Source organism: Cydia pomonella, chromosome 5 (assembly GCF_033807575.1).
Source record: "Cydia pomonella isolate Wapato2018A chromosome 5, ilCydPomo1, whole genome shotgun sequence".
NCBI lineage: Eukaryota > Metazoa > Arthropoda > Insecta > Lepidoptera > Tortricidae > Cydia > Cydia pomonella.
Window position 1 is genome coordinate 18,779,455 of NC_084707.1, and position 19,322 is coordinate 18,798,776.

Consider the following 19,322-nt stretch of genomic DNA (forward strand, 5'->3'; position numbering starts at 1 on the left):
TCTCATTCGTTATTTTCGTTCGCCGTTTGTCGATGTACGATTGTCATCAGACGACGTCCCTTATCTGCATGTAGAGTCAGACCAAGACAAGTTGGCGGCGGTTTTGACAGCCCAGACAGTGAAGTGTTATTTTAAACGTCAAATTTCTATGAAATTATGACGTTTACTTAACACTTGCCAACTTAGCTTGATCTGACTCTAGTGGCGTCCGTGCCTACAACTCGATTCCCATAACTTGACAATTTGCAATAATAGGCAATATTTCTATAGGGCTCGAGAAAAAGTAATCTTCCTATAAAATAATAAAAATGTGGTTACTTGTTGTTGAGGCTTAGAAAGTTTAATTTTGTTAATATCATTAATTAAAGTCATGTGTAAGAGAAATATTATTTTGCTCGGAACAAGAGACAAGCGTTTCTCCTACCAGATTGTTTCTCTTATCCCATCTAACCTTATACTTTAATTATGTTTAGCGTCATCCCATTGCAGTTTAGTAGCCGCCATTTCACCGTATAGTAAGAAAACTCAAAAGTGCAGTGCGAGCGAAATAACAAAGCAATAAAACAGCAGTTAGCAGGTCAAAACATTGTGTGTTATCAAACAAGCCGAGAGCACAGCCAATTAGCCATGGTCTCTTCCCTCCGCACCGGCGGCAGCTGCGCCGCGCTTCCGAGCCCGTACACCACCACATACACTACATGCAAGGTCAGTTAAACTGTCGGAACCTTCCTGGCCTTCCTGCCATACTCTTATAAAACTATAACATGACATATTTACTTAAAAAACACTCTTAACCTCATTGTAAAACCTTGTCGCACTAACATGGTAGTGTATTCGATTTGAATTTATTACGTTAGTGACTGCGACAAGGTAGTAACTATACATGTAATTTTTAAATATGGTTTTAAATAAAACATTATTAATCTAGGTTGCGTTACCACACATCTATATACCTTAGGTCAGTCGGACTTGGACTAAACTCTGTTTGTACTTAAACACGTATTCCAGATACTGAAATGATAGTTGAATTGGCTAATTCACTACCTAATCATCCTGTTTTTATACCAATTGGTACTAAAATGACGTCGGTTGATCAAACTGGATATACCTACTGTCATTGTAGTATCTGGCATATAAAAACAAGGTACCCTATAGTCGTCTTACCATGCTCTAATCTAACTAAAATATGATTTGATCACGTACAAAAAACTATATTGAACTCTTGTACCTTACTGAAAAATGTAGATGTCACACTAGAGTAGTAGAATGAAATCGATATGCATTGTATGAGTTAGCGACTGCAACAAGGTACTAACTACATGCAATGGACTCAAATTGTTTTTAATTGTTCGGTTACTTTAATTAAGAATTTCTATGATACGTTTACATGTGTCTGTCTGTTACAAGCTTTTATTTTACTTGCAATATATGTAGGTACGATCACGTCTGAAAGTATCGATACGGACAAAGTGCCAAAAATATGTACACACTACCCTAATATATGGGCCATGAGGTCATGTATACATATTTCTGGCACTTCGATTGTGTCGATCTTTTTAGACGTGACTGTACTCGTGTGTGTGTACAGGTCAAATCTTGTTAAATTTGACCCAGTTCCCGATTTCCGATGAATCTGAAAATTTGCATACATATGTAAATTTGATCAGGAGATGGTATAGTTATATCTATTAATTAATTATAATTAGAATTGTAATAAATGACTTAAAAATTATATAGGGAGAAAGAAACGCGCGAATCGCCTGATAAAAGACATTAACGTCGCTCATGGACACCTGCAACACCAAAGGGTTTTCAAGTGCGTTGCCGGCGTGTAAGTTGAAACAATCTTCTTTTCTTGATTTCGTATTGTTCCGTTAATACCGCGGGCCACAATTCATTCCACAATTTAGCTGTGCGAGGCAGGATGTTTCTGGAGAAACGCACAGTTGAGGACTGCCAACCATCAAATTTATACAAAATACCTGTACTGGCGCTACATATGAAGCTTCAATAAAAATATCTGAAATAAAAACGCGACCCTATCAGAGAGACCATCTGTTTTATATGTGTTGCCTGAGGATGAATACAAATCTAACGGAGATGAGGAGTTCGTTATCACTCGATGCCCACAGGTTTGATTACATGAATATAATTAGCTAAATAAGTTCTAGCTTGCCTTACCTAATACGAAATGATAAACACGACACGCGACTTTGTATGATTAGCTGTCATCAATGTTTACTGGTCTCTGGTACCTAATACATAAGTACTTTGTGAATCATAAATATATCATACTTCCGTAACTACATCTGCACTTTGTACTGCAGTGAACCGACGAAGTGATAAGTAATTCCTGCTTATTGAAGGCTATATGAATATTTTCAATTTATTGTGTAAATCATTTGTTTTGATTTGATTAACAAAAATAACATGGTTCATGGAATATCTACATACGAGTGTTAACGCAGATCACTGGAAGTCGGAATTAAATTGAAATCATATTTTTAAGTCGAGTCGTGACTATGAGTGTCAGATTTTTGTGAGCGCGAGATGGACTGCGAATTGCGATTAATCCCGATATCGAATCAAGATGATCTTTAACAAAATATTTTTTTACAAAATCCAATGCCGCTCCTAGTTCTCCAGCGACTGATCGTATTATCGTCTGAAACCGTACCCTCTACGAGAGTCGTAGCGGCTTTGTTCCTGTCCTTAGAAAACTGTGTGTGGCGTTCAAAATTTTAAGTTATTTAATATTTTAAATCTCATCTTACTCGCACCAATATACATGCATCATTTATGAAGAAATGTCCGCCAAAGGTACCTAATACGCACGGTCCAAATGGTGATTGGTGTTAAACAGCTAGGAACCGCATCGCAGACTTAGGTAATTGTTTACAAATACAAGATTAATCGAATGATTGTTGGCTTTTAACAACGTAACATTGCTTGTGATTATGTTTAATTTGAAGTTAAGTACTATATATATATATATATCTCTTATATACCTTACAAGACTACTTACTTACATATTTCTTGTAGGTAGGTACAATAGGTACATATCTTCATTATGTATCTCTGAAATAACCTTAACGCCAACTGTACGGGTATTCATTAAACGCATGACTAATTCGATAATCGATTAGTTTTTCATTACATTAGGTACACTATTACACTTTGTGTGCGTGCCACTTTGCGTGTCTATCTGTAGATTTAACGTTTGTAAACCTCTGGGTTTCTGTGGTATAGTTTATAATAAAAACAGTGATAATAAGATCGTCTGAATTGCCATTATATCGTGTGGAATGAGTGCCTTTAAAAATATAATTATTATTGTCCTATCAAATGAAAGCCAAGTACAGTTAGCATAATTTTGTTAGCAAGTATGTGTTTCATAGATTAAAATTAGCTGCGATAGGTGTAGAAATTCATAGTGGTATCTTAGACTATACGAGAAAATTAAGGCAAGTTTACACGTTGGAAATGGCGTGTGCCTTATAAGGTAAAAAATGATTATTGATTATAATTAAATCGAAACAGAGTTAATTACATGGTGTCTTTGAGAAATTAACTCGATTTACGCTATGCATCCATGAAATTAACGAATTTAAATAAAAACACGGTGTATTCCTTTCGCATTTTTCACCTCCTTCGATGTGGATAATTATGTATAATGATGATTTGTGGGAACCTCCGATCATAAAGGGCGGGCGGTCGGTCGCCTCGTGCGTACGTCTATTTAGGGACCAAATTCGACATGTTTTAATGACAGCTCGTGAGTCAGACCAAGCTAAGTTGGCATCGATTTTGATAGCATAGACTAGATGGTACTAGTCTTAAGTAAATTCATAATTTCATAGAAGTTTGACGTTTAAAATAACACTTGCACCGCCTAGGCTATCAAAATCGCTGCCAACTTAGCTTGGTCTGACTTTATGACTGTCATTCAAAACATGTAGAATTTACCTAGATTGCCTCGGTATGAGGAGAAAGGTTTGATAGGCTGTTGTATCATAAAAATAACTGCTGGAACATAACCGCTTATTCAGCCATGTCGTTAGGAGATATGAATTTATGGTTAGACAGTGCTTTGTAGCTGGAAACTTTATTGGGTAATACGTCAGCGATCAGTGTGAACGAACCTTTAGCGTACGACGTAGCGAGTGTCGTGTGCAACTCGTAATTTTTTTAACAATTAGGTATGCCGAAAACGACGGTACTTACTCTACTCGCCTCCTCGACACTACAGAGTGAAATATGTCGAGCGATTTTCGACTTAAAATACGTGAGGGACCCGTTTAAATATGTTTAACATGTTCTTTTCATTTCCCTCTGCGATTTTCGGATAAGTGGATCACCACTTATCTATAAGTAGTTAAGTACACTGTAAAGTAATATCTCCTAACGATATGGGTCAATAATCTAAGTTCCAGCAGTTATTCTTATGATAGGACAGCCTATCCGACCTCCGATTATACCTACAGACCTAGGGACAGGAAAAGAAAAGGTGGCCATGACACATGTCACAAGCTGTTCAAAGCAATGTGGAAATATGCCTCAACCCAATTCTCTTCTCAGTTACTTATGGATTCTAAGCGCGTTTCTCATCCCATTAATGCTAGTTGAGGCGCCCTTTCGATGAGTACGGAGGCAGCATATTTTAACACACTCTTACACATAATAAAGGTCAGCTTCCTCCTATCAAGTCAGCAAAGAAACTTCTAGAAGCAATATCCGACTGATATTTACCCAGCAACTATTGTAGCCACCAGGCACCTTAACTCAACCGTACGTGCCTGAATATACATTTTAGGAATAACATAGATGGACCCGATGGACCGCCACTTATATGGAAATTGCGCGATATGTTCGCACGTGAATCACCGATTTTCACCCAAGTTGCAGCTTCAATATAACGTCCCATGAAAAATGGTTTCCTTCCCTAACAACATGCCTGTGTTCATTCTTCCGGTTGATACATAATCTTCATCAAAATACTACACCATGCTAAGTATTTGCATAAGATGTATTTATTGAAAGTAAAGCAAAAGCTTTGATTAAATTCTTCAATACTGGGTTCGAAGTGAATGAGTCGCCTACTTTCAAAATACATAGATGGTTAATGATTTCAAATACCTCTATCAAAAATGAAACTCTAGAAAAAAGTCTAATTAATGATTTAAAATTGATTGTTGAGGCGTGAGGCGGGCGGGCGGCCGGCCGGCTACCACGCGCATGCGCGCCGCGTGCAGCCTCCGCTCTCACCCTCATCTTCAGTGCAACCACACTTCCCTACCACGCGCCCGCGACCATCCACGCGCTACACATATTATGCACTAAACTACAACTTACGTCATCTTACAGAAACAATAGACAATCACTAATGACAAACATGACAACACAATGCGAGATGGACACCGTTGAACCTATCATATGTTATTGTTTTTATGACCCCGTACATGTGAAGTGGTGAATCATTTCTTGATCAGGTGAGAGGTGAGTTACCGTAGAGTATTACCGTAGATAAGTGAGAGTGCAGGTCGTCCGCCGCGCCGTTAGTTGTTACGTGATAAAGTGACTTAATTTTATTAGCATAAGTACTGATGTGTTATAGTGGAAAAATATTAAATTTCAGATAAGTGAAGACTTGACTTTAGTAGGTATCTATACTACTAGTCCATTATAGATAAAACAATGTTGTTAAATTACTTGGGTGATTTTGGGTTACGTCTATAAATCCTTAAAAAAAGATACAACATTAGGTAAGCGCTCCAACCAAAAAATGGTTAAGGCCGATTAAGAATTATCGCAATGTTCTAATTTTCAATATTGCCTTAATATTTTAGCCAAATGCAATAATTAAACTACTTCCTGAGCCCTTGCATCCTATTTTACCCATTGTCCGGACCAATGGGATACCTGCTTCCTACAGCTATAGTGATCCTGCCGCAGTTACTGCAATAATCTACTGCACTTAAAATTTCAAAATCTCCTAAGTATACAGTAGTATATTTCCTCAAAATAGTAGTTTCAAACTCATAACTTTGATACGTTATTATACCAAGTTACCAACGCATTAGGCAGACTTACTGTATCGGACTATTTATTAAAAACTAATTTACCCATTGTTCCTAATTCTGGACGATAGAACAGAGTGATGATACTTAGAATTAGAATACGACCAGAACAAGTGTTTTAACTGCATACCTAACGTAAGGAATATCACACAATTTTTATTGGATGTTCCTAATGTAGAGACAACAGTTAACTAATCTTCTTTAATTTCTTTGGGTATCTATAGCTATTTAATATAGTATAAGGTCTGTTTGTTATCACTTAAGCTTATATATATTAATATGTGACTGTTTGTTTCCTAAATAAACTAAAATATATATACTTAGATTTATTAAATTCAAAGTTAACTTTCCCAAAAAAAATACTTTAAATTTTCAGCATGACGTCGCTTCAACCGACATGTTTGAGCGGAATACGCTTGCGGTGTCTATTCCTGCTAGCCGTGGTCTTCGGCGTCACCTTCATGACCGTATCGCTCTGCCGCGAGCCCGAGTTCGTGTCCCTCGACGGCGAGCTGCTCCGCCCCGGCCACTACTACGAGCTCGACTCCGACAGCCGGTTCACTATCAATACCAACGGCTGCACGATACCTGCGCTGCGCCCGTTCGATGACAACATCAAGAAATTTATTGAACCCCCGAGGCGCTTAAAAAAATGTGTGCATATGCACACTTCCCTCCTAGCCAACAACGCCACACACATATGGATCAACAATAATAACTTACAACACTATAACTTGTCTAAGGATTTCAATATTTCGTGTTGCTACAAGGCCTTCTACCGACCCAACGCGATCACGGACATCACGTCATACCACGTCGACGACCGCGTCAAGTACCACGATTGTATCGAGTTCTTTGATATAATAGAAGCGCTGGATGAATTTGTTAGAGTGTCCTGTTACGACAACATGGGTGAAAAGGATTCACTATTATTTGAAGATTTTTTTATATTTGCTCCAAAGAAACTCCTGATTTCGGATAATATAAACAACGTACAGATCATGCAAAATCAGCCAGCGTATAACGTGATTATTTTAGGCATTGATTCAGTATCGAGGTTGAATTTCTACAGAACAATGCCAAGGACATTAGAGTTCCTTAGGAATAAAGGGGCAATTGAATTATTTGGCTATAATAAAATTGGTGACAATACTTTTCCAAACCTCGCCGCGATGCTACTGGGTGTCAAAGACACGGAGTTAAAACGGATGTGTTGGCCAAGTCCAAGACATACATTCGACAACTGTCCATTCGTTTGGGACTGGTACAAAGAGAACGGGTTCTACACAGCGTTCGGCGAGGACAGCGCCTACCTCGGCACCTTCAATTTCGTGCGGCACGGCTTCGCCGCCACGCCCACCGACTACTATCTGCACACCTTCATACGCGAGGCCGAGATGCACGTAGGGAATATCAAAGATTTCAATTCCTACATATGCATGGGGAATAAGTACGCATATAAGGTTTTATTAGATTATGTCGAAAGCCTAACGAGAACTTTACGGTCTTCCAAATTATTTGGATTTTTTTGGGAAGTGACTATGAGCCACGATTTTTTAAACAACCCGAGGTCTATGGACATTAATTACGAAAACTTTTTAAAGAAGCTTGACGAATCTAAATATTTAGACGATACTGTTATTATCATGTTAAGTGACCATGGTATAAGATGGGGTAATTTCAGGTTAACGAAACAAGGCCGGCTAGAGGAACGTTTGCCTTTCGTGCATATCCTACTGCCTCCGTCGTTCCAAAGGAATTATAGTTTGGCATATCATAATATAAAACTTAATAGTAAGCATTTGACAACACCATTTGATATGTATGCAACTATATCGGACTTGGCAAACTTAGAGTCTATTAGAAATGAGAAAATTTCGGCTAGATATAAACAGAAGTATGCTGATAACCGAAGTATAAGCCTGTTCCTGCCTATACCAAAAAATCGGACGTGCAAGACGGCCGGAATAGATGACCACTGGTGTACGTGTCACAAAGACCGGTCGCTGTCTGTAGAAAGCGATGAAGCGAAGAATGCTGCACAGTTTATTGTGGCGCATATGAATGAGTTGCTAATTGGACATCCGGAATGTGCGCGCCTTTCGCTGGCTAACATAGTGGACGTGCGAGAAATGGAGGCGGGCACGCCGGCAGCGGATGAGGAGGGGTGGCGGGAGTTGCTGGTGCTGGTGCGGACGGCGCCCGGCGGCGGCGTGTTCGAGGCCACGCTCCGACGCAGCGTGCGCGGCGCCGGCGTCGACACCACCACCGAGGACGCCGCCGCCGACTGGGCGCTCGCCGGCTCCGTGAGCAGACTCAACCTCTACGGCAATCAGAGCCACTGCGTTAACAGTTACATTCTAAAACTATATTGTGTTTGCTTGACTGAAACTATTACTTTTTAGTAGAAAATGTAAGTGCTGTGATATTATTACTAGTATGCTACATGTTCATTCCATATAACATTAGAAAAATGTTGTATCCTAGATATCATAGGAAATGCAATATGACACCTAGGTAGGTACCTATTTCTGTACTAAGATAGATTTTTAATATGGGTTCCCAGTTTTCACTACGCAACCCTAAAAATCGGACTTTTCCTCTACAATCTACAGTTTAGTAAATTTTGGGCAGTTAACGTACTTACGATACTCATACTTACGATACTCAAACTTACCCGTATTTTCCTTTGAACAATTTAATCAATTAAATTGTAGAAGAATGAAGGCTCAATCAGGACTTCAAATGTAGGTGTCTAGTCTATATTGTATATCATTTTGAAATTATATATGTGACTACAATGCACAGGTAGGTACAGATATTATGTAGTGCATAATTATTTTCCATCGTATTTTCACGGAAATTTACGAACGTTTATTGCTATTTCTGTCTGTCTCCGTACAAAAAAAAAAGTACTGTCATTGACTAAACTAGCATGACAAATACGAACGAAAACAATTATAGACTACATCTGTAGGTACCTACCTGCCCAGTAGGGCTAAGATGGTCGGCTCTTTATCATTTGTTACCATGGCTGTCACGTTCTAACAAGTATGTAAGCGCGAAAGTGACGGGTATAGTGACAAGTGATAAAAATGGAACCATGGTGCCACCACAGGTATCTTTTTCTCTGTTAAAAATAATATTATATTACGATGACGACGAATGTTTACATATCTATCTTAAATTAATACTCAATTAAGTACAGTGAAATTCGTGAATATGTTTATTGTTATGGAATATCCACCTGATATTAAATGCAAGCAATTAGGTATACTAATATTATTAGTCGCCTAAATATCTTGGTACCTATGTATACGAAGATACTTACTTATGTCCGTTTCATCTAAATGCAGGTTTAAACTATACCGAAATAAACATCCAGTCCTCGACATAAATAAAATTACGCCAAATTTCAATCTACTTTCAAATTAATTTTGGTAATTTTTCTTGATCCTATTAATATATTTTAATTATGTAACTTTTTCGTTTTAAGGAACTTTTTTAAGACTGTTTTCCACATATCAAAATTATATCACACATTTATTATCCAATAAGCGTACGCTTCTTTGCTCTAAATCACATACAAGAGAGAGAGCGCGACAACTCTATTGGAATTGATACTAAATAGGTGTTAATTTTAGTTTCTAGTTAGCCTTTTTTAGGGTTCCGTAGTCAACTAGGAACCCTTATAGTTTCGCCATGTCCGGCTGTCTGTCTGTCTGTCCGAGGCTTTGCTCCGTAGTCGTTAGTGCTAGAAATTTGGCATGGATATATAAATCAATAAAGCCGACAAAGTCGTAGAATAAAATCTAAATAATATATTTTTTAGGGTACCTCCCCTACACGTAAAGTGGGGGTGATTTTTTTTTGCTTCAACCCTACAGTGTGGGATATCGTTTGAAAGCTCTTTTAAAACTAACAGGGGTCTTCAACAAACATTTTTTGATAAAGTGAATATATTCGGAGATAATCGCTCCGAAAGAAAAAAAAATGTGTGTGTGTCCCCACTCTAACTTTTGAACCATACGTCAAAAAAATATGAAAAATATCGTGGAAGTAGAGCTTAAGAAAGACATTAAATGAAAACTATAGCGGACATGATCAGTTTAGCTGTTTTTGAGTTATCGCAAAAAGTTTCCCCTTCATAGTAAAAAGACGTACAGTTGATCCACAGTTCATCCCTTGGTTAATAATCTACTATACTTTAAGCTCCAGTTTAGCTTCTTGTGACGGGAGAGTAACTACGGAACCCTACTCTGAGCATGGCCCGATATGCTCTTGGCCGATTTATTTATTATGTCGTATAGATATTTATAAATTGTAGCTATAACATTGTATACTTGAATATGCGTTAAGCATTCTGCTATGAAGAATTTCCGCTACATATCATGGAAGTCTATCGGCCCGATTCGAAGAATGATTAAGACACGTTTAAGATCTTGGGAAGATCGATAACTAAACGACATGTCAAAATTGACATTTATTTCGATTCCACTATGATCCCAATAAGATCTATCAAGAATATTACTAGCGTCAAAGTGACATTGGTTGCCCGAATCGAGCTGCTTCTGTCAATTATACGACATACAAACGGTATCTGAAAGAGAACTTATCTAAACCAGAACTTATCGTTATCGTATCTCATTCTGCGAATCGGGCCGTATATTTTGATTGTAATGAGTACGCGCCACGAGGTGCTACGCCGCGTAGCCTCAGGATTGGTGCGTAGAATATGCTGTAGGGCTAAAATTATTTCCTGTAACATTAGCAATGGCACTACATAAGTACATACGTCATAGATCATTTTTGACTTTTATATATGTATAGGTACTTATGTATGATTTTTGTACTATTATTTAATAATACTACAATATAATTTTTCGTTGTAGTATTTTCCAAAATTAATAGTTACAAAAATATGCCGAATAAGGTATTATATTAGATATTAAGTGATATTAAATGACTATGTTTTCTCTTTAATTGTAATTTTTATAGAAAATCTTAACACAAGATATGGCCATTGAATCTAGTGCTATTTGGAATGAAATATCAGTTTTGCCTAATAGTTTAAGTGCGTTCTAAAACGATCTATTTTTGCTCAAAGGTTCTATTTCTTCAAGTGTAGGTACTACGTTTATAGGGTACGTAATCAATAAGGCTAGGAAGGATTTCTCAGTCTCTTTATAATCGGCTGTCCCAACGTTCCATGAAATTCGTAATACCAAAGATTCGACTCCGTATAAGATAAAGAAAAAAAACGTGCCTCGCAAAATCAAGAAAAAAATATGCTCGAATAGATGGCGATATACCTTTGGCCTATACTCGAGTAGATGGCTACACCGTTTGATCTCGGTTGTTCGACTAAGCACCCTCCGTTGAATTACTGAGTCACGTGGTTTTTTGTTTAAGTACATTATTTTAAACTCCATTATTTGAATAGATAGTGATAAAGCCTCGTGTTGTAAACCATATAAATGGTGATCATCATGTAGGTACAAAAACCTAAATAATTATACTACATCAAAAATTAACACTAATAATGTTCATGACATGACAATCTTATGTTATTGTTAAATTGCAAATCCATGTCTGGATCCTCTTCCATGAACTACGTTTTTCCTTGTAGCACCCACAAAATCTCACTTTCGTTATCTGCTTCTCTATCGCTCTTGCATATTCGAGCGATAGAGAGGCAGGTAAGGACATTTTGATTTTCCTTTTTCGTGGTAGAGAGCCCAGAGGCTAGAATGTGGGATTCTGGTAGTTCTACCTACTAAGTCTTCCAAAAAATATATTACATAATAATCGTAATTAACGGCTTTATAATCTCAAGATTTTAAGCAAGAATGATCTTTTAGTCGTGTTGTTAGGAATGATGTGTCCCGTAAAAAGGCCTACTCAATGAAATATGAGTGATCTATTCTATATAACGAGTATATCTATCGACATATATCTCATACCTATGTATAAATATAAATAAATATATTGAGGTTTTAGTACTTAACTTGCGTTTCCGTAATTTATGAGTTTGCGTGGAAATATTAAGGGAGATAGCTGGATCAGTACCACTAACCACTACCACCAGCTTTGACATTAAAATATTCGCTCACGTCTACGTAGCTTACTTTCTATCCATCTTGCTCGTACTAGTCGTACTTGCATATTTGTGCAATTGAGATGTATATATAGAAAGTAGCTAATTTACGTAGATGTGAGCGAATATGTCAATGTCAAAACTAGTGGTAGCCGTACTGTACTAATTTGTATGTGTATGTACATAACTAGAGGTAATACCTACATTATTATGTTAAATATATACTTTTGAAATCACGAGAAAAATGTATTTACATAGGTAAATAACGTAAAATCTTAAAATTAAGGTTAAATTCAGTTTTTGTCCTAATCCACTCTTTTGGAGCTGCTGTGCTGTCTACACTAAATAGAGTCGAAAAGTGGTAAACCACTTTCTTGGCTGACTGTACCTCTTGCGTCTAATGATGGTCCCTAACATGACAGTTCCTTGAAGTATATTTTCGTTGGGCTTAATTAAAAAATAATTTAAGAAATTTGTATTTACCGTATTTTAACAAAAAATAAAGTGCCAAGCTTGCAAAAAATGATAACAAACATTTAACGTGACATCTGCTCCATATAAAAATGAACCATCATTCCACGTTTTATTAAAAAGAAAAATAATGTTATAGCGCTGTTTTCCTAAAACTTGCCACATTTTATTACTGCTATGCCCCTAGGTGTGCTTATGTAAAATCGACATGAAAATAGTCAATGGATTTCAACAACCCTGCAGGTGTTTCAGCCTTCGTTTAACTACAAAATCATTCACATAACAAAATCTTGTTGAATTATACCTAAGAATGCCTATAAAATTAGGTAGTAGGTACCTATTACTAAGTACAGTTTGCCAATCTTGTCACAGTTAGGTACAACTTAAACAATAAATGATCAAACAGTTTGGCTTTTTTTTTCTGCTTTGCCCAGTTCAAATTCCCGATAAAGTGTCGATCAGATGTAGAAGGCGTTGTGGGGTAATAAATTCTAAAGTATTTTGCAAAACTCAATTGACCATTAGAGTTAGACCAAGATAACTCTTCAACGATTTTGACAGCACAGATTGTGCAAGCAAGTGTTACTTTAGGTATAGGTCATAATTTCATAGAAGTTAGACGCTTATAATAACACTTGCGCAGTTTAGGGTATTAAAATCGCTAAAGACTAACCATCAACTTATTACATGATTTTTAAACGTGCATTCTGTTCTCTAAATCTCCCTTTTGCTAAATCGGACTCAATTCGTTTTCTAGGTATCGACCTATACCCATACTTAAGTTGGCATGCCCACATAAACTATATTGTGAAACATCTAGGAAGTGCATTTTTATCTCTAAAATCGATGGCTTAACTTTAGCGATAACCAAACCCTGAGAACTATTTACTATTCATATGTCGAGAATATAACCCGGTATGGCATTGAAGTATGAGGCAATAGTCCAAGTATAAATAAAATACTACTGATGCAAAAAAAATGCATACGCTTCATTGAAGGTTACTTCCCTGAAACGCGTAGGCATCTATTTATAGAAAACAATATCCTTACAGTAACTGCATTGTATACATACCAAATCTATTTATTTGTTTATAAAAAAATACGCATACAAATCCAAAAAAGAATGTGAGAGATACCCGCTTCGCCGCAATTTAGATCTACTGCTACCTGAATCATACTTTACTTTTGATTGATGCTTTACTGTAAGAAAAGCATCAATCATATCGCAATCAAAATATATAATAGTCTTGAAATAAAAATTAAGGAATCCAGTAATGTTAAGTAGTTATGTGTAGTAGTACAAATCTTAAGACGTATTTTTAGGTTTAAGATTTTTTATTCTCACTAAATAAGAATTTGACAATTCACTTGCATGAGAACTTAAAGCTACACAAATACCTACATTTATTTTGCATGAAATTAGCGAAAGAACTAAAAATTAATAGGGTATTTAAACATACAGTTAAGACGCGCCAGACTCTTAGCAGCGGGTACGAAGGAATCCGGCGCCTGGCTGCACGCGTTTCCTTCGGTACACACAGGCACATTTTTGGAACCGCACACTCTGCGCGTTGCAACCTGCCTGCGACTCGACGTCCGGGTCTGTGCTCCACATAGGTGCCCCTGCGGCACTGATGTCGACGCCCTCGGACACCACGGGCTCTCCTGCCAAAGGAGCGCCGGCCGCTTCTGTAATAGACACGCCGCGCTCGATATTCTCCGCCGGTCTCTTGCCAGCGTGAACGTGCCAGCTCTTCTTGAGCCAGCTGGTATTGTAAGAGACGATGGTAAGAGACCGGACGGAATGTCACTAATTCCGTGGAAGATGGGACGGGTGCTGGTGTGGGACGCCACATGTGTAGACACCCTAGCCCCGTCTCATCTCCACGGCACAACTGCAAAAGCCGGCGCGGCGGCAGAGGCGGCCGAAAAATTAAAAAAGATCAAATATAGGGGTCTCGGCCCCGAATACGATTTCGTACCTTTTGGCGTCGAGACCCTTGGCCCGTGGGGTCCGAATGCATCTACACTATTCAAGGAATTATCCAAAAAAATAGCAGACGCTACCAATGATCGTAGAGCTGGCAGCTTCCTCGCACAGAGAATAAGTATTGCGATACAACGAGGAAATGCTGCCAGCATCTACGGCACCATGCCGCAGGGGGATAGTTTTTAATTATTTATTTTAAGATTAGTTTTATTTATTTGTAGATTTAGATTTTAAGTTTTATATGTATTATGTTGTGTTTTTAAATATATTTTGTTAAGACGTATTTAATAAGTAGACCATTCTATAACCTGGACCAATACTTTGGTAAGATATTTGACTGAATTTAGACGGATAATCATTAATCACACTCATTTTATTTTCATTTTTGTTGTTTTGAACTGTTATTATTATTTGTTGAATTTTCTGATGCGTTGTATTAATTTATTGTAATTATTCATTATTATTCTAATCGGAATGACCTCATCTATTTTAATTTTGTGTTATTTATTAATTTTATTATCAATATTATTGACATGTTATTATAAAAAAAAATTGGTTTTTGCTTAAATTTGATATAATTTTATACTGTGTATCCACTACTGCATGGATTTTTCCTTATGAGCAATAAAGATACTGAGTATTGAGTAAGTCTACTTACGACGAATATACCTATACAACTTGTCAATTAACCTTTAGTGAAATATTACCCATAGCATAGCATACTGCTAGAGGTACGCCAAAAGACGCTGCAAATTGTTTTAAAAACATCAAAATCGATACGATTGATCTTTAGACCATGTGAATCAATTTTACCCGTAGAATAAAAAAAAAATGGAGAAGTCATGACGTCACCTTTTTTGTTTGTTTTTTTTTTTGTTCTAAAACCTATCGTGTGTGGTATTAAATGAAAGAGTTTTTTAAGCCTATTCTAAATATATATCACATCAATACATTTCAGTCATTTATTTTTAATTAGAATAAAAATAATTTTCTAAACATACCAAAAGTTTGGGCTTCTCCAGATACGATACCGTTAAAACAATTTTTGTATAATAACCCTAAGAAAGCATTAACATATTTGCATTTAGTAATTTATTTTATTACAAGGTGCATGTGCTCTATCAATTAAATAAAAATAATAATAAATTATTATTTAGTAAAACTGGATTGCCCGCTTTTTTTGCCAACGTGGTACGGTGTTTTAAGGACCTAATACGTGTGAAACCGGCATATAAGTGGGCTCGCGCAACTACCCGTGCATTTTTTTTTCAGCACACCGCTAGTAAGGCCCTCTTGATTGTTTAATAACTAATGAGAAAGTTGCGTTTTATCCACAAGAGTGGCAAAGATGCTAATTTTGAGTTGATTCCTTAAGTTGGCTAGTAGAATTGTAGGTATTTAAATGATAATTATGAATGATAAATATTCAATAATGTTCCCTACTTGGATTTGATTTTGTTCGATTTTTTTACAGTTAGTATTTTCCTTGGGTTGGTGTGGTGAACATTTTATATTTCACTCGGTAGCAAAATTTGTTTAACCCTCGTGCCTTGAAACTCTCGCAACGCTCAAGTTTCCACTTTTCAAACCACTACGTCGTTACGCTCGTGGTTCAATTTTGGAATCTTTCGCTTTTCACAGGTACAACTTTGCCCCTTGTAAAACAAATAACTATTTCACATAAGTATTATATACCAGCAGTGTTATGGCTTCTCTACACGATGGCCCAGCGCAGGCCAGTCCAAGGGACGCATTTATACTTAAGTTCTTAAGTATTTATAGTTAAGTTATTTATATTTAAGTGATATTGCTCCTACAATCTATCTATCTCTATCGCTATCTCATTCCACCGCATATCTGCGTCCCTTAGACTGGCTTACACTGGGCCATCGTGTAGAGGAGCCCTTACCGCATTTATTCATTCGGTTCTAGCACAGGTTCTACCTAGTTCCAAACGCGCAAACTTTTTTCATTATCGCATGGCACCGACCGAAATGTTTGCTAATTGAAACATTAATATTTATAAACTTCCAAAACGTTGAAAACTAGTGATCGCAGCATACATATAAGTTACTACGTACTTGTATCATAGTAAGATAGCGCGTCAACCAAGGAGTTGACATTTCTTCGTACATATGAGTTATTCCTATTTAATTATAATTTGTTATTTTATTAGTGATCAAGCCTTCTACAACTCTAGTAATTGTGAGTCAAGTTATGACGTATTTATTATTAAAACGGAAGGATGCAATATTACCAACATTTCCGAGGAACGTGAGATAATAAAAGCGATGAGTGGTCCACCTGAAATTGAAAACTGTGATAAAGAAAACCAGTTATTGGATTCTAATGCAACACATATTTGGATCTTAAAAGATATGTTTACAAACTTCAATATCAGTGATGAAAACTCGTTATCCTGTTGCTACATGAACTTTTCAGCATACAATAATATAAAGAATATATTATACAGTACCTGCAAACAGTTTCTCACAGTAATAAAAGCAGAACACGAATTCGTGCGTGTAGATTGTTCCTATAAAGATTCAACAATTTACAGTGATTACTTTGTTTTCATTATTGGTGAAGCTAGGCCAAAGAGGCCAATACTTGAATCTGCCTACAATGTTATCATCCTTGGTTTGGAAAGCTTGTCTAGATTAAACTTCGAACGAACTATGCCAAAAACGGCAAAATTCCTTAAAGATAGAGGTGCGGTTCAGCTTAAAGGCTATAACAAAGTTGGATATAACTCGTTCCCCAATTTATTTCCGTTATTGACAGGCAGATCTTTTAATTCATGTGAAACTTTACAGTGCAGTTTCATTTGGGAGTTATATAGAAATGCTGGGTACTACACGGCTTTGGGTTCCGACAGCGTGGTGGGCGCGATGGGCTCTTACGAGTACAGTTGGCCGACAATACCCACTGATTACTACTTACAGCCCTTTATGGCGGAAGCGAACAACATCATCTCACATCACGTCAATGTGTATGATCGTCGCTGTTTAAAAAATAAAGCATTTTATAAAATAGTTTTAAATTATATCAAAGGACTATTGCAGTATCTGAGTCATAATAAAGACAAACTTTTTGGTTTCTTTTGGGAAGAGTCTGTAAGTCATAATATTTTAAAGAAACCGCAAATAATGGACGAAGGTTATTTAAATTTTTTTACTGAGCTAGAAAGCAATCAATTATTAGATGATACAATTTTAATAGTATTGGGCGACCATGGTATGAGATGGGGGCGCTTTGCTAAAACACAACAGGGCCGTCTGGAGGGTAACCTGCCATTATTTTCTATTCTTGTACCTACGTCTTTTAGAGAAACGTATAAAGATGCATACACAAATTTTCAAGTTAACAGTAACCGGCTGACGACGCCTTATGACGCTTATCGTACTATAGTGGATCTTGTAAACCCAAAACTATTGAAAAATCACCATTTAAAAATAAGTTTGAAAGAAAACAAATCTAATGGTATTTATCACAGTTTGTTTCTACCAGTATCCGCTAATCGGTCATGCATGTCAATCGGCATTGATAAAGCTTGGTGCGCCTGCGACTTAAGCACTGCAGAGCCCATACAGAAACGGGAAATCGTAATAGCTGCCACCGTTATTTTGAATAGAATTAATAAAATGTTAGCCGACTTTCCTAAATGCCAAACGCTAACATTAAGGAACATAGTTGGTAATGCTAACATGAAAGCGGTTTCGATCAGAGAGCGGACTTACAAAGTAATTTTGGAGGCAACACCCGGCGGTGGAATATTTCAAGGGATGGCGGGGCGCCAGCGAAGCCAATGGGTCGCCTTTGGTCCCATCATGCGACTCAACAAATATGCTAAAGAAACCAGCTGCATGGAAAGTGGTCTTATTAAGTTGTATTGTGTTTGTAATTGACTTTTATATTTAAGGTACATGAAATTGATTGGCAAATGACAATATATCAGAAATCGCATGCCAAATCGGTGAGGTCTTGTATCATGTTCGTCGACGGGTAGGAGCTGAAGGGGGCAGGTGCCCAGGGAACTCTAATTTTTATTGATTCCCCATACAAACTTCCTTATTTGAGAGACGACTATTGGGACCGTGCGAAGTGCGTGGTGGGGGTAAGTAAAGCGATCCCAGCGCATAAGGTGGTAAAAATTTGAACTAACTGCGGATAGCGTCTTTAACTTTTCGTACGATTATATGGCTCGAAATGAAACTTTGATTTACGATTACTCCTGAAATATTCATTTAAATTGTATGGTGTAATGAACAATTGTAATCTGTATGAAATGCTTAATATAACTAACGTATTTATTTTGATAATTGTTAATAATGTATCCATGTGAATAGCTTTGCAAATGCCACATTACGTGATCTTTTTCTAGAAGTTAAGAATGGATATAGTAAGTTATCCTTAAAAGATAGACATTTCACATCGTGGACTTTTTTGTAGACCTATGAATGAGAAACAACCCCACCATACATTGTGTTGTTATAGCTCAAACGGATTAGGCAGCGTTTTTGATTAAAGCTCTTAGCCAGCGTGATTTTTTCCGATAACATTGTTATATTTCAAACAATTTACACAAAACCTTAACAAGTTATATACTTAAGCCTTCCTCAAGAATCACTCTATTGATAGATGAAAGTCGTATGAAAATCCGTTCAGTAGTTTTTAGTTTTGGAGT

At 37.0% G+C, this 19,322-nt stretch overlaps 2 protein-coding genes across 3 annotated transcripts; both read left to right on the plus strand.

The window, feature by feature from the left end:
• Positions 1–5,152: 5,152 nt before the first annotated feature.
• Positions 5,153–13,052, plus strand: LOC133517976 (uncharacterized). Of its 2 annotated transcripts, none has more exons than XM_061851491.1 (2): positions 5,153–5,496; positions 6,454–13,052. In XM_061851491.1, exon 2 carries the CDS (start codon positions 6,455–6,457, stop codon positions 8,480–8,482), a length of 2,028 nt encoding a protein of 675 aa, XP_061707475.1. In that variant the 5' UTR covers positions 5,153–5,496; position 6,454; the 3' UTR covers positions 8,483–13,052. The 2 variants fall into 2 exon arrangements, with proteins under 2 accessions (XP_061707475.1, XP_061707474.1); XM_061851490.1 differs by having other exon boundaries at positions 5,154–5,489.
• A 2,851-nt stretch (positions 13,053–15,903) lies between these two features.
• On the plus strand, positions 15,904–19,194 carry LOC133517983 (uncharacterized). Its single transcript, XM_061851510.1, has one exon. The coding sequence runs from the start codon at positions 16,771–16,773 to the stop codon at positions 18,541–18,543; it is 1,773 nt and encodes a 590-aa protein (XP_061707494.1). The 5' UTR covers positions 15,904–16,770; the 3' UTR covers positions 18,544–19,194.
• Positions 19,195–19,322: the final 128 nt, after the last annotated feature.

Excerpts from the sequence above, each read along its gene's own strand:
- LOC133517976 (XM_061851491.1), top strand. The coding sequence starts at position 6,455 with ATGACGTCGCTTCAACCGACATGTTTGAGCGGAATACGCTTGCGGTGT.
- LOC133517983 (XM_061851510.1), top strand. The coding sequence starts at position 16,771 with ATGAGTTATTCCTATTTAATTATAATTTGTTATTTTATTAGTGATCAA.